We start from the raw sequence: 14240 nt of genomic DNA, 5'->3' as shown, positions 1-14240 counted from the left end.
GCAGAAAATAAAACTAGGTTTAAAAAGGGACTGGAAGGAGCAGCTGTGGGCTTGCCTCAGGCCTGTGTGTTTCCCGCCCTGCTGTTCGTACGTCTAGGTTCCAGAGCCCTAATGGTCTCCCTTCTCTAGTTCCTGGTTAACTTGCATTCGAGACCCCTCAAACCCTCAAGTACAACTAAGTAGGACCTCGCAAAGTCAGATGTAAGTTTGAAAGAGGACGCAAACTTTGATGTCCCAGTTTAGGTTTAAGCCAGTGAGGAACCACGGCATCAGTGAAAGGTCCCTTGGAGACATCATAGTAGAGCCTCTTTCTCATCCTTAGCCGTACTCGGGGCTGGTGTCTACTGAGGCCCCTCGCTCAACCTGGGAGCCTACTGCTGGTGACACTGAATTTCAGGGGTGCAGAGCAAGCCTGTGCCTTCCTAGCAGGCCTGAGGTTAAGAACATGCTCTAGAAGCATGGCCTGCAGAGTATGTTCTGTGCCAAGCACTGCTGGGCCATGGGGACACCCTGACTAGGACACAGTTCCTCCCACCAAGGAGCTGTTGGGATCACACAGAGAAGACTTCAGTAGACAGTCCAGGTCACTCAGAAGTCCCATAAAGATAGAGTAGCCAGTTTTTACTGTGAGGGAAGAGGTTACAAGACAATTCTACAGGTGACCATGAACCAAATTGTGAAGGATGAATACAAGTTTTGGATCCATGAGTATGAGGGGAGGAGGTATCCTAGGCCAACTCAACTGTAAGCAAAGATGGCATAATGGCTTACTGTCATCAGGGAAGTGGGCGTGGTGATGCAGAGAAGAGGCCAGAGTAAAGAAAGGCCTCAGACAACGGTGTACTGGGATGGGAGCCCTCAAGGTTTTATGCAGAAAGACACGGTCAGACTTAAAATTTCAGAGAATTTCTTTTGACAGCAGGGGGGAATGACAGGCTTCAAAGGACCGGAAAAGGTCACTTTGAGATCACTGCAATGTGTTCAGCACCGAGTGGGGAAGGCACTGGTAGGATAGTGGCCAAGCTCCGGACCTGGGCATGCTTACTTGGGAGGCATGGAAGAAGTTTGTGGTTTGGATAGCTGAGTAGACTGAGCTAGAAAAAAGGCTATGGAGGCAAGGAGTCTTGGACAGCCTTGGCCTGAGCCTGGTGAAGGCCATCCAATGGCACTTCTAGTAGGCACTTGGCTCCATGAGACCAGGCGATCCGGGGAGTGGTCGAGGTAGGCTGGTCACTTCGAAGACCTCACCACCAGAGCATGGCAGTTGAAGCCGCAGTATGGGGCGGGTGGCCTGAAGATCACGAGTGAAAAGAGTGCAAAAGTGATTGCTCTAAAAAGCACCAGCATTTAAGTGGTGGCAGAGTAACTGCAAGACAGAAGTCGGAGAGGTGGGAGCTGTTTTTGAAGTCAACGGTGTAGTACAGGAGGCTGATTAAGATTAAGGAGTCAAGCCCTGCTGCTGTGACTCAGTGGATAGAGCGTCAATTTCAGCCAGGGGCACGTCTCAGTTGTGGGCTGTCCCCAGTGGGGGGCATGCAGGAGGCAGCTGATCAATGATTCCCTCTCATCACTGATGTTTTCAACTCTCCCTCTTCCTTCTCTAAAATCAACTTAAAAAAAAAAAAAAAAAAAAAAGATTAAGGAGTCAAGAAGCCAGTGGGTATGGCAGGACCCAGTGACCACAGGAATAATAAAAATACTAGCATGCTTTATACATGGAATAATACTAACATTTCACACAAGGAAGAGGCACCAGACTGGAGTGGGTGGAAGTGGGAGAAGGAAATGACAAAGTGAGTGCAGTGTTCTTCATAAAGCAGTTATTACTCAACTCCGTGCCTCTACCACAGCACAAGACCATACCTTCCTGCCGCCAACATCCTGTGGCTCACTCCTCCCTGCCCAATCACTGCTGTTTGCAAACATCTCCGGGGGCTTCCCTAAGCTTCCCAGCAACTTCGGGTTGGTTTAAGAGTACTGTTACATCGCCACTAAAATACTAACTTTTCAGCCGATGCTGCGTTGTTAGCCCCTTGGTGGGAATTCTCCCCACACTGCTGTGCAGTTCAGAACCACTCAGCCCTCACTTCCTTGTCCAAGCGCCTGGTATTGAATTCCATATATTATGGTGCTTAAATGTTATTTGGGCAAAATGTTTTTCTCTGAAAATATGCCCAAACAAGCATGTGAAGGTTAGTTTTAAGTCAGTATTGGCTTTGATAGATAATTCCGGGAAAATGTATACTACCTAGCAAAGGAAAAGAGCATTCACTGAGTCCTTCTGAGTTCTGATAACACCATTAGGTTATATACAAAGGCTCAGGAGACAGGAAAAGATGATCCAGGAAATATACTTTTCAAGGAAACAATTCAGAGAAAAAGTATTAGTAATAAGTAGAAGAGGAGTCCTATTATGCCATATAAATGTTTTAAAATTAGCAACCTACTATTTAAACCTTGAATATTAATCCCAAAGGAATTTGCCTGTATGTTACTTTCTAAAGTAATTCTACAAAGCAGTGGGTGCCTGGCTTGAGTGTCGACCTAGGAACCAGGAGGTCACGGCTGATTCCTGGGGGCACATGCCCAGCCTGAGGCCCAATCTCCAGTTTTGGGGCAAAACACAACTGATCAATGACTCTCATCGATGTATCTTCCTCTCCATCGCTCTTCCTCTCTGAAATCAATAAAAATATTTTTAAAAATAAAGTAGGAAACAGAATAATCTGTGACCAGAACCAATATTGAGCCAATTCCCACATGTCTGCGACCAGCCTTGGAAGGACAGTCCACATTCTAACGATTTAGCTTCCCTCGCTGCGGGTCTGACCCCGATTTTGATCCCTTCCTTCCTGCCACTTTCTCAGGCTTCCTTCTCTAACCTAGAGAAGGGGTAAGTGGGACCCAACAGGACCCAAATACACACGATCTGGAAACAGAACCCTGCTCTGGGGAACATGGGGGCTGAGAAGTCCTGCCCTGAGAGCTTTTGAGATTCCTGGCAGCGCCAGGCTGGGGAAATTAATGGACTGAGCTGTAAACAGTCGTACAAAGGCTTCTCTCTGTCAGAAAGGTCTCCCCGTGGCCTTAATTCTGTGACACAGGTAGGAATCAGGTAGGAAGAACATGCGTGGGGCCGAGAGAAGACAGTCTCTTTGTATGGACAGCAAATCAGAAGACACAGCTGCAGCTTCCCCGAGACAGAAAAGCACCCGGTCTGCAGACGACGATGCAGTTAGCATTCTGCCTCTTTGAATTGGAAGCCATACTGAATTAGAACACAGTACACTGCTTTTTCCACACAGTTTATTCAAAAGTGTAAAAAGTGGACATTTACCCCAAAAACAAATTATCCCCCGCCACTCCCCAACACACAATCACCACTCCTTACCCATGCTTACCACATACTCTTGCAAAACACATGGGGGTCAACACCCCAACTATTTGGTAATACAAAGAAACTACAAAGTTACACAAAAGAATCTCATTTACTTCCTTTTCACTAACAGACCATGAATGAAAGATTAGGGGCAGACACATTACCTTCATCCAGTTAATACTTCCTTAAAAATCTTTTATCTTTCTCTAAACATGGAAACCCAAAGCAATTTCATTTACTACTGTAACTGAATTCCATTCTTCTTTTCCGAATGGCTAAGCCAGGACAGACTTTCCTCTCAAAGCTGATCTTAATAACATCAAGACTGGCAGGAGCGGTCCCGCTGCAGCTGGGCCAGGATGCTCTGCACAGGTAAGTTACCACCCAGGTGCAAATGATGCGTTCAGAGTTATTACAATTTAAAATAATGCATTACTATGGAGCCTCCACAATTTTCTGACACAGCAAACTTCCTATAAAGGTGGTGGCAGCTGTAAAAGAGAAGGCACTTTGTGCTAAAGTTCCGAGGGTGTCTCATGAGAGAATCCTCAGCAGGAGCCTCAGCCCCAGCTGCAGGCCACCCTGCAGGGTGGAGAGGAACATCCCCCAGGAAGGCATCTGCAAAGGAAATATCTGTAATCATGATTCCAAGGCAAAATGGTACTGAAAGATGGGAGAGAAGAAATACAGAGAGAGAAGACAAAACACAGTTGAGTTGCACCAAGGACTGAGGAGTGGACGTGACAAAGCGCTGAGGCTGGCTCTGCGCTTCCCACTGGGCCGGCTCCTGCCCACTTCCAAGCAGGTTCTGGAGACCCGTGGGAGCAGCACCTCAGCCAAGGGGGTCCCAGGCTCCTGCCTGTGCCTGGCTCTCCTTGCTGTGTTCCCAGGAATAAGCCAAGTTCCTGTTGGCAGCACTTGTGGGAATTGCTGGTCCACAGCCACATCCGACTCAGGGATGTTGTGAGCTAGCCGAGAAGAGAAATGAGGTCTCCCACGTGATCCGGACTCTGGCAATGCCCAATGGCTTTGGGGCCTTTGAAGAGCAACAATGGATCAAGCTGGTGCCCCCCATCAGCACTCCAAAAAGCAGCATGAGTATTTCAGATGGCGGAGGATACACGGCAATGGGCGGTCTGTATCCTAGTACCATAAATAAAGTGCACCACGAATGGAGGCTGAAGAGCCTCTCGTCTGGGAGAAACTACCATCACCCCATCAGGCTTTCCTTATTGCTTTATTTCCTTAGTACTATGGAACCTTCAGCTGTAAAGGAAAAGGAAATACTCGGTGGGCTTGGCAGAAAGCATATCACAAAACCACGGGGCTTGGTGGAGATTCAGTAAGAGTATGTTAGTTTTAATAATGCTGGATGATGGCTGTTTTTTCCCTTCGTTCTGTGAACTTAGGAAAACTCAAGTGTTGTGTGTGTTTATTTATTTTTAAACAAACATCTATCAAATTGGCTCGTGACACTTAGAAGTGTCTGAAGAAGCTGCGCATGGCCGAGTGGTGGAACTGCTGGCTCCGTTCTACAGCTTCGGTGCGCTGTGAAGAGAATCCTCACTGTCACATTTCAGGCGAATTTCCGGGACATAAGGGTGGGTTCCATAAGCTTCTCGGAAGCTTCCAAAGTGTGTGAGAGGAACACGCGGTGTTGCACATAGAACTCGGCTCCACGTGGGGGGCCATCCAGGGCGCTATTTTGCTGCTTTCATGTAGGAAGGGATTGCCCCCCGCGCAGTCAGGCCCTCAAAGCGCTTGTAGGTGTAATTGATGAAGACCCAGTCCTTGTTCTTGTAGTCAGTCTCAGGGTGATTACTGGTTGCCACTGGGAAAGAGACAGATGTGAAAGTTGACTCCCTGCCTTACCCCGACAGCCAGCTGGGTACTGAAGGCGTGGCGTTCTGAAGGACATACCAGTTTTCCATCTGGGAAAAGCTATTTTTCACTCAGTGTGAATTTTCTACATTGCTTGCCAATATGTTCCTTGAACCTCATTTTTTCCACATATATTTAAAGCGGTTTATTTCCCCATTTCTGTCATTCCAGGTCACCCAGCCTTTACTGTAATAAACAGCAACAAGAGAGCAGACCCTTGTGACTGACCCACCCGCTGGGCAGGCTAAGCCCGGGAGTGTGTAACCATCTTCCATGTGGCAAGGTCTCTCTGCTACCCAGCACAGCACCGGAAATACTTACCACGCACCCGAAGACCTGAAGTTCCTCTCCATGTCCTCTACCCTGATCTGTAAACATCACCCCAAAACTGGGGGGAAATAATGCAATAGCAAGGCAGCAGTAGGGAGAATTGGTGGTATTACCTGTTGGCTTAAGAATATCAGATTCTGGAAACTCATCGAAGTTTGAGGTATCGTCAATGCTTTTGATTTCAATAGATATTGCAGCAGGTCTCTCTCTGCCAAGAACAGACATGCCAAAATTACTACGGTTAGTAATCAGATGGGTCATAACTAACCAGCCTTCCACAGAGAAGACCCGGATCCGGCAGCACTCATTTTCTCTGAAAAGCTTCTGACCACGGACCAATCACACCAACTGACTACAGCCAAACAAAATAAATCACAATGAAAACTGTAACAACTATTCATAGCTAGAAAGAACACTACGGGGAAATTAAAGTCCAAGCTATGTGCTCCCCGATGACTTGCCCTGCCTGCTAGAAAGGGTGCCTGGGCCTCAGAGAGCCCCCTCCGGTAGGGCTCTGCCCATCCATCAGAGATGCCAACGAGGAGGCAGCACAAAGGAGGCAACGGTAAAAATCACAAGGATGCAAGTCAGAACACAGTCAGCAAACAGGTAACAACTTCACCTTCTGTTCAGCAACCACAAACACTGAGCGGCCTGGGCCCGGGTGCGGCCCGGCAGGCTGCGCAGCCTCCCGCTGGGCTGGGAGTGCTCCCCACACCAGACACTCTCCCTCTCCCTCCACCCCTTCTTGCCACGTCCTGCCCAGTCCTTCCACCCCTCCTTCCTCCTCCACCTCCCGGAGGCAGTCCCTTCCCTCGGGCAGGGACAGTCGGGCTGGTGGTCCCCAACACTGAGAGGTTGGAGTGCTCCCAGTAAAGGCAAGGACAACACCCTTCTTAGATGTTCCCTTCCCCATGGAACCCAAAGTCCACTTCACTTTGGAAGTAGCTGCTGGCTTTCACACATCCCATGACTCAGGGCTAGCAGGAAGCTCCAATTCCCAGTCCTCAGCAAAAACTTAAATCAGGAAAATATCCTGAATTTCTAAAATGATCTCTTCTCTGACTTGGTTTGCCAACAACAGTGCTTCCAACTTAGTATTAAGTTAACTACAGAATTTCTAAAACAATCCTTTAGCTTTTATATGGATATACCTGATGTGTTCCCAGTCAACACCTTCAAAAAAAGAATTACTTTTGATTTCCTCCACTCCAGGGGCTCCAATCCTATGTTCCCATTCACAGCAGAATCTGGAAGAGACAGAGGCCTTCAGCATACCTCACGTGGTTTCTTTTCAAAAAGAAAAGGGATAACCTCCCCTTTTCAGAAGGAGAAACAGGAGGAAGCAGGGTGCAAACCCAGGAAATCACCAAAGATGTAAAAAACGGGTTCACTGATGTCAAAAAGCCTGGGTGGGGCGGGGGAGATGTTCTCTGACCAATACCTCAAAATCAGATCCTTGGCTTTCTCAGAGATAGGAACTTCTGGAGGGAAAGTCAGAGTTTCTTTCCAGTTCATCACCTTCTTATATGTCTCCTGAGGGGTCTCAGAACAGAAAGGTGGGTAGCCTGCAATAAAAAGGAACCTGGAGCTTTTACACTGCAGAGCGTTGAGTAGGAGATTATTCTCCTTAATAGAATTCCATGTCTTTAATGATCTTGTTATGTCCTTCCCTCCATGACATGGACAGGATTTCACTCATCCCAGAAAGCACCTCAACAGCCTTTATCTTCCCCGAGCCCCTAAACCCAAAGTGCAGTTGTGCTCTTGGAACCTCCTGGGAGCCAGCTAATAACTGGATCAGAAAAAGAAAGGCGAGTTACAGATGTGGAACCACTGTGCCAAAGGAAAACTGAAAGGATGGAACGTTAGTAAGAAGCACCTCACCCTGGCTGGTGGCTCAGTTGGTTGGAGCATCGCCCCAAACACCAAATGGATTCAGATTCAGTTCCCGGTGAGGGCACATACCTAGGGTGCGGTTTCTGTCCCAGTCAGGGAGTGTACAGGAGGCAACCAATCAATGTTTCTCTCTCACATCAATGTTTCTCTCCCTCCCTCTCCGTTCCTCTCTCCAAACTCAATAAACATATCCTCGGGTAAGGATTTTAAAAAAAGAATAAAAGAAACTACTCCATTCTAAGAGCATCCAAACAAGCACAGTAAGGAAAAAGCGTGGGTTTTGAAAGAAACCACTATCCCTCTTTGAGAACCACAGGCAGGAAGATAAATACACACACACTCCTCTACCTGCCTCCACACGTGACATCCACTCCAGTGGCCTCCATCCAATGCTCCCAGAGACATCACAGTCAGACAGAGGCCATGCCTGTTGTCCACAGACACACTCAGTGCTGCACAGACATACTGACTCTCCTATGCTCTGGGGCATGGAGCCACCCCCCTGATGTGTCCCTAAAGGAGACATACCATCTGAATAGGAGGGACAGAGATCAGAGAGTCCCATGCTTTGAAGACTTCGAGAGACGAAGGGGACAGCAAATAGAAAGTAGGAGTGTATGAGGCACTGCCCAGGTAAATCTCTCGGCATGCAATGAATGTTTAATAAATGCCAGTGACGGAAAGAGCTGCTGGATGGAGAGGGAGAAAAAGCAGAAGAAAAACATGATAAATGATCAGCAAAGCAACCACAGGGTATCACTGTGCCAGCGAATACAGCAGGTTGCATTTTTTGGCCAAGAGTTTTCTACTTAGGAAACTATTTTGAAAGATGGGAAGGGGAGAGCACTCAGATCAGCCTCAAACTGAAATGGGAGTTTATTATCACTGTAGGACTCCTTCCCGGCCACACAGAAAATGCCAAGGGAAAGCATACAACTTACCAATGAGCATCTCATACATGATCACGCCAAGCGACCACCAGTCACAGAGCTTGTTGTACCCGGTCTGCATGAACACCTCGGGAGCAATGTAGTCAGGCGTCCCTACTGTGGAGAAGGCCTGAAACACGTACCACATGTCAGGAGGCCCAGCAGGCAAGAGGGGCCAGAGTTCTGTTCCATAGACCAGAGGCCCAGCACCATCTAGGGCAGGGGTGGGGAGCGTCGGCCCACAGGCCATAGAAGGCCCATGAAATCATTTGGTCTGGGCCTGCCAAGGCATTAGGGGTGAGTTAATTAAATGCTTGACCAAATACGGCAGGCCAGTTTTTAAGTTGATCGTTTGTATGGCCCGTGAATGATGTTATAAATATCCAATGGCCCTTGGCAGAAAGTTCCCCAACCCCGGTCTACAGCTGCCCACAAACTAAACACTCAGGAAGGCCTCGCTGCTTAACGGCAAGCCTGGTTTGCCAGAGCACTTCCAAGATGAACAGTAAAGCTGTCAGTGAGGTGAGGGGCCCAAAGCCTACGAGTGCCTGTCAGGACAACTCGTCCTAGTTTACTAAGCAGCCGGGAAATGCCAGGCTCTGGACTTCTTAATGCTTATGGGACTGTTTAGTCCTGAAAAAAACTTAGCAAAGGGGACTTTAGGACCTTATTAATCCAACTTTGCAGATTAAAAAAAAAAAATCTGACGCCCAAAATGGCTTTGCCCAAGGCCTCAGAACGAGTTAAGGGGCAGAGTGAAGTTTGGAAATTCTCTTGCTCCAAACCATCCCTCTTTCCACCATATCCATTCTTTAAGAAAATCATAAAGAGAAGTGTATTATTAAAAGCTACAGACATATCCTACAGGTCTAAGGTTTATGTGTCTATTTGCCAAACGGAACTATTTATACGACGAGCTGCTAGAGGAGAGTTTGTAAACGAAGGACGCTGTCTCCTGCCCCGGCTGCAGCCCTGGGAGCGCAGCACCTCCCGGAGGCCTCGGCACCGGAGGCAGACCAGCCGAAGGCTCCACTCAATGCTTCCCATTATATAACCTCCAACATTAAAAGCACAGCTGTGTTCTTTTTTAGTATTTATTGTGAAATACTGCAAACATACAGAAACAAAACAATACACATGTAACCATTACCCATATTAAAGAGAGGTTAAATAATCTGCCATATTTGTTGTAGATCATTTGTCTTTTTTTTAAAAAGTGAAACTAAAGATAGACTAAAGCCAGACCCCTGGTCCCTCCCTCACTGCAGTTAAAGACAGCCTGAAGTTGCTTGCTATGCTGGTGTGAATATTCATGTAACTGACATACTACTTTCTGTATGTAAAGGGTTCACACTGATCTGTATTATTTTAAAAGGCTTGCTTGTTTTACTCAATTATAGACGAGATTAATTCACATAACTCTTTCACTCATTTTACTACTGTATACTTTTTCATTACACAAATGGATTTTTTTTTTTATTCATTCTCCAGTAAATGGACACTTACATTGCTTCCAGTGTTTCACTATAACAAAGACACCTGAATGAACATTCTTGTACCACTTCCTGGGCATTTGAAAATGTAAAAGAAATAGCGTCACTGTCTTCTATTGTACTTAATAAGCCGTCTTCCAATTGTCCTTCCGGGCGGCTATGCCTACTTAACCGCCCCCAGGGGAGGAGCTCCTGATGTTCCATCTCACCCATACTTGGCTCTGTTGAACTTTTTAACTTTTACCAATCTGATGAATATAATATAGGATCACACCGTTTTAATTTGTATTTTCCTTATTTTCAGTAAGGTTGATGCATATTCCTATGTAAATTAGCCATTCAGGTCTTTTTTTTTTTTTTTTTTTTATAAATTCCTTGGAGTTCAGATCCTTTGCCTATTAGTGTATTTTTTTTGTTGTTGTTGCATTTTCTTTTTTCTTATTGATTCAGAGGAATTTTTAAAATAAATCCAGGGCATTAATCCTGATTCAGGACATTAATCTTTTGTAGTTTCACATATTGCAAATATCTTCTCCCAGTTGGAGGCTTATCATTTATTTTTTTTAAACGAAGCAATATTTGTCACATATCAAAAAGGTGTAATTATTAAATTATAAAGCATAATAATGAAAATAAATAAGAGTTCAACTAAAGAACCAAAGTATTACCAATACCATTAAAACTAAACGTGTACTCCTCCCATCCCATCCCATTTCACCCCGTCCTTGGGCTCTCCCAAACCTCATATGCTTAATTTTATGTTTATCATTCTTCTGCTTCTAAAAAGCAATTTAATTTTGCCATGTGTCTCTCTAAATCTTTTTTAGTTTTGTTTCTGAGTTTTGTAAAAACAGCATCATTCTACATGTGGCCTCTACTATTTGATTTGTCTTCTGAATGTTTTGTTTCTAAAATTGATCCATGATGTCATATGTAACTGTAGTTCAATTTTTTTCACTGCTGTAAAATATTCTATTCCAAAATGTAACCATTTTCCTGTAGATGGACAGGAACCACTAATTTCTGTGTTTTGTTTTCTTTTTGCTATTATGAAAATGCAATAAACATTCTTTGGCATGTCTCCTGGTTGACAGGGACAAGTTTCTTCAAGGCACATGACTGAGGGTGGAATTGCTGGGTTGGAGGATATGCACATGAACTGCAATACAATTCCAAAGGAGTTGGACCACAGGACTTACCTTCCCCTTTATATCTTTCAACATACAGAAAGTTGTGTGTGTTTTTTATAAGTAGTAAGTAAAATAAAACACACTTTTCTTTATGATTTGTACTTCTTTTATGACATTTGAGAAATCCTTCTTTATTCTGAGGTTCTAAAGATATTACAAGTATTTGCTTCTAAAATGGTCAAAGTTTTACTTTTCATCTACAATTTATTTTGTGTATACTGTAAGACAGAAGTCCACCTTTTCCATATACATAATTGCATAGTATTTTCTTTAACTACACATTTAAATAACATAAATGCCAGTTTTATTTTGTTTTAAAGCTTGAAGTCTGAAACGCGGATTGGGCCCAAGAAGAAGCCCTTCAATTCAGAGACTAGATTTATTCCAGCAAAGCTGAATATTAAATAAACCTTATTTGTTCAAGATTTCTATTATGAAACCAGAGATCTACTGCAACCGGAAAAGAATTACTTCAAGGTACGAAGGCATTAAAAGACTTCTAGGTTACAAACACAGCCCACAGCAGGCACAACCTGTGACTTACGGGCTGGAATCCGGCCTCAGGAGCTCACCCTCCTTTTAACAAACTAGCCGAGGGAGTGCCCATTTCCCAAACTTTTGTCAAATCAATAACCTTTTTCTTTTTATTCTCTGGATATCTTTAGTGTTAATTAGAGCTGCACTTTTAAGAGCTTTGTCAGTTGTTAATAGTCATTTTCAAACACAACATGTTCCAACATATTATTTCATTTAGGATTTGGGGGGAAAATAAAGCAATTTCATTTCCTACTCAAACACTTCGATAACTTCTGCACTAAAAAAAAATAAATAAGTTGGCAAAGATCGAATGCCTACATAGACTTCAATTCCTACCTCTGCGGTTAGTAACTTAAAGCTGACTCAGACCTATTTCCTAATCAGTTACTAGGCCTAAGGTTACCCACATAGCTGTTTAAAACATTACAATTTAAGCAGCCAAGGAACGATCCTTAACCTCTACTTGATCCAGTAATTCTCAATGGATTGAAAGGTAACAAGACTGCCAAATCCCAGATGGAAGGCAGGGTGGGTGGGTGGAAACGTGTCTGCATATATGCATAACCCTCGGACACAGATAAGGCGGTGAAGGCCCAGGGCAGGAGCGGGCTACATGGGGTCAGTGGGAGTGAGGGAAAGGGGACATGTGTAATATTTCAACAATAAAGATTTTTAAAAAGGAGAAGAAAGAACAGTAAGAGGGTGGGTGAACAATATGACAGGCTTTACCTAGAGCAGTAAATCTACATTAAGCATTAACTAGTATTAACTTCCTGTTTGGTTCTGGCTGGATGGGATCGCCTATGCAATGTCAAAAGCACAGGGTTAATTGACCTTTTGAAGACTGAAAAGTGGTTTTAATTTAAGTTATCAAAATTGATAATATGAGGATGATTTTAATATATTTCCATTTCTAACATAGATAAAATAAAAAGATCTGAACATTAATCACAGCATGAGAACCTTAGTTTACTAAGATTTTAAAAAACTACAAAACATTTTAAACTATTAAAGGACAGTAAATTCCAAATACAGCAACAGTGAGACCCCCTTCCTTATAGACCTGTAAGTGGTTCCTAGCAAGCTGACATGACCTTTTGAGTGTCAAAGAGCATAATGCCTGTCTCAAAGTATAAGAATAATTTAAGGCAGTTAAGCTTAATTACCCCCAAAACAAGTATTAGTATAGTGGCCAAAGGTTAAATATTAGCTTGCTTTTATTTTAAAAAATTAAAAACCAAACAAGGTTCCTTACCTTTTATTAGCTTCCAAAACATAGGTAAATGTCCATGTCCCAATAATGCAGAAGCTATTGTTAAGAAATAGGCTCTTCCTTAGAGGGTCTCAACCTTCACTGCACAGAATCACCCGGAGTCCTTTTAAAAATCAGATACCCAGACTATCTACCTGAAGCCAAGCCAATGGCATCTCTGGGGGTGCACCCAGACGTTAGTATGCTCTGAAGTTCAAGTGATCCTGATGTGCAGGGAGTTAGAGCTGCTCTATGGAGAGCCACTCAGAAGCACCTGCCAGAGCTGTCCCAGCATTCCCTAGCCCTCTCCACGCTATGGAACCGTTTTCAACCACAAAGGATCAGACGTTTAAAGAACATCAGAGTTCCTAAGCAAAAGGGACTGCGATGTCACTAACTATTCCTGATTATCAAAGACTAATTTCAGTCACAGTATCTCCAAAAGTGTTTGGGTTAAGTTATTGCCTCTCCCAGGGCCCAGGTTTAACATAAAAATCATAATACTCAGCATAGTCTGAGCCCACATAATGGGCTTCAAGTAAGTTAAAAAAAAGAAAAAAGCAAGCCTTCTTTTGATTCTTTCTTAAACAATTCTACACGCTTCCATTTTCACAGAATAGGATAGCTACTTACTAGTGACCTATTAAGTAAGGCATTAAAAACACTATAGAGAACTCTAATTCAGTATTTTACCAAGAAATGTGGCTGAAAACTAGTATTCAGCACTCCTGCCAAGCGACCTACTGTATCTGTATTTGTCACAAGCAGAAGTGCCACCATGTCTAGGTAATACGCATGTGATCCTCACTCCGAGCTAGTCACAGCTTTCCATTGCTGCTGCTCTTGCTTTCTAATTATTAGCTATTAGTTCAGCTCTGCCATCGCCAACTTCATTTGCTGCAGTTCTAGCAAAGCCTAAGTGTGCAGTGATTCACATTTCTATTTCTATTAATTCCCAATAACTAGACAGTAAGACATGTACATTACATTTCAAGTATAAACCAATTAATCAGAATAAAAGCTTGCTAGATAGCAACATTTCACTGGTGAAGTTTTATTATTTAAATAACTTCCTACTTACTATCAAGATAAATCCAATGTTAATTTTTAGCTTGTGGCACATTTTATGTGTATTTGCTCAAATATCTATAAAGGAATAAGCATTTCCCTTAAATGTCTCTCCAATTTTTAACACCTGGTTCTTTTTTCAACCACAAAATAGAAAAGGGTGGGGCAGGTAAATTGAGGAGTAATGACTTGCTGAAGTGAATCAAAATTTTAGAAGTTTGTGAACCATTATTGTCTTAAAACTCTGGGTAGATGTATATGCTTAGTTTCATTTTGAGAGAC

At 43.8% G+C, this 14240-nt stretch overlaps 1 protein-coding gene across 7 annotated transcripts in view; it reads right to left on the bottom strand.

The window, feature by feature from the left end:
• STK38 (serine/threonine kinase 38) overlaps positions 1 to 14240 on the bottom strand; it is a 111360-nt gene that overhangs the window by 70398 nt on the left and 26722 nt on the right. For 3 of the 7 annotated variants that reach the window (XM_045572923.1, XM_036415280.2, XM_036415279.2), the window contains 5 exons: positions 8431 to 8548; positions 7035 to 7158; positions 6745 to 6840; positions 5704 to 5798; positions 3290 to 5210 (listed from right to left, as the gene is read on the bottom strand). The exons of 1 other annotated variant lie outside the window; for it this stretch is intronic. In XM_045572923.1, the coding sequence (XP_045428879.1) occupies positions 5080 to 5210; positions 5704 to 5798; positions 6745 to 6840; positions 7035 to 7158; positions 8431 to 8548 (564 nt within the window). In that variant the 3' untranslated portion in view covers positions 3290 to 5079. Of the gene's footprint in view, positions 1 to 3289; positions 5211 to 5703; positions 5799 to 5914; positions 5943 to 6744; positions 6841 to 7034; positions 7159 to 8430; positions 8549 to 14240 lie in introns of those variants that run through there. 3 more of the 7 variants (XM_045572920.1, XM_036415281.2, XM_045572922.1) reach the window with 3 other exon arrangements.

The sequence above is a fragment of the Pipistrellus kuhlii genome, unplaced genomic scaffold, assembly GCF_014108245.1.
Source record: "Pipistrellus kuhlii isolate mPipKuh1 unplaced genomic scaffold, mPipKuh1.p scaffold_m20_p_5, whole genome shotgun sequence".
Classification (NCBI taxonomy): Eukaryota; Metazoa; Chordata; class Mammalia; order Chiroptera; family Vespertilionidae; genus Pipistrellus; species Pipistrellus kuhlii.
This window is presented reverse-complemented; position numbering and strand designations above follow the sequence as displayed.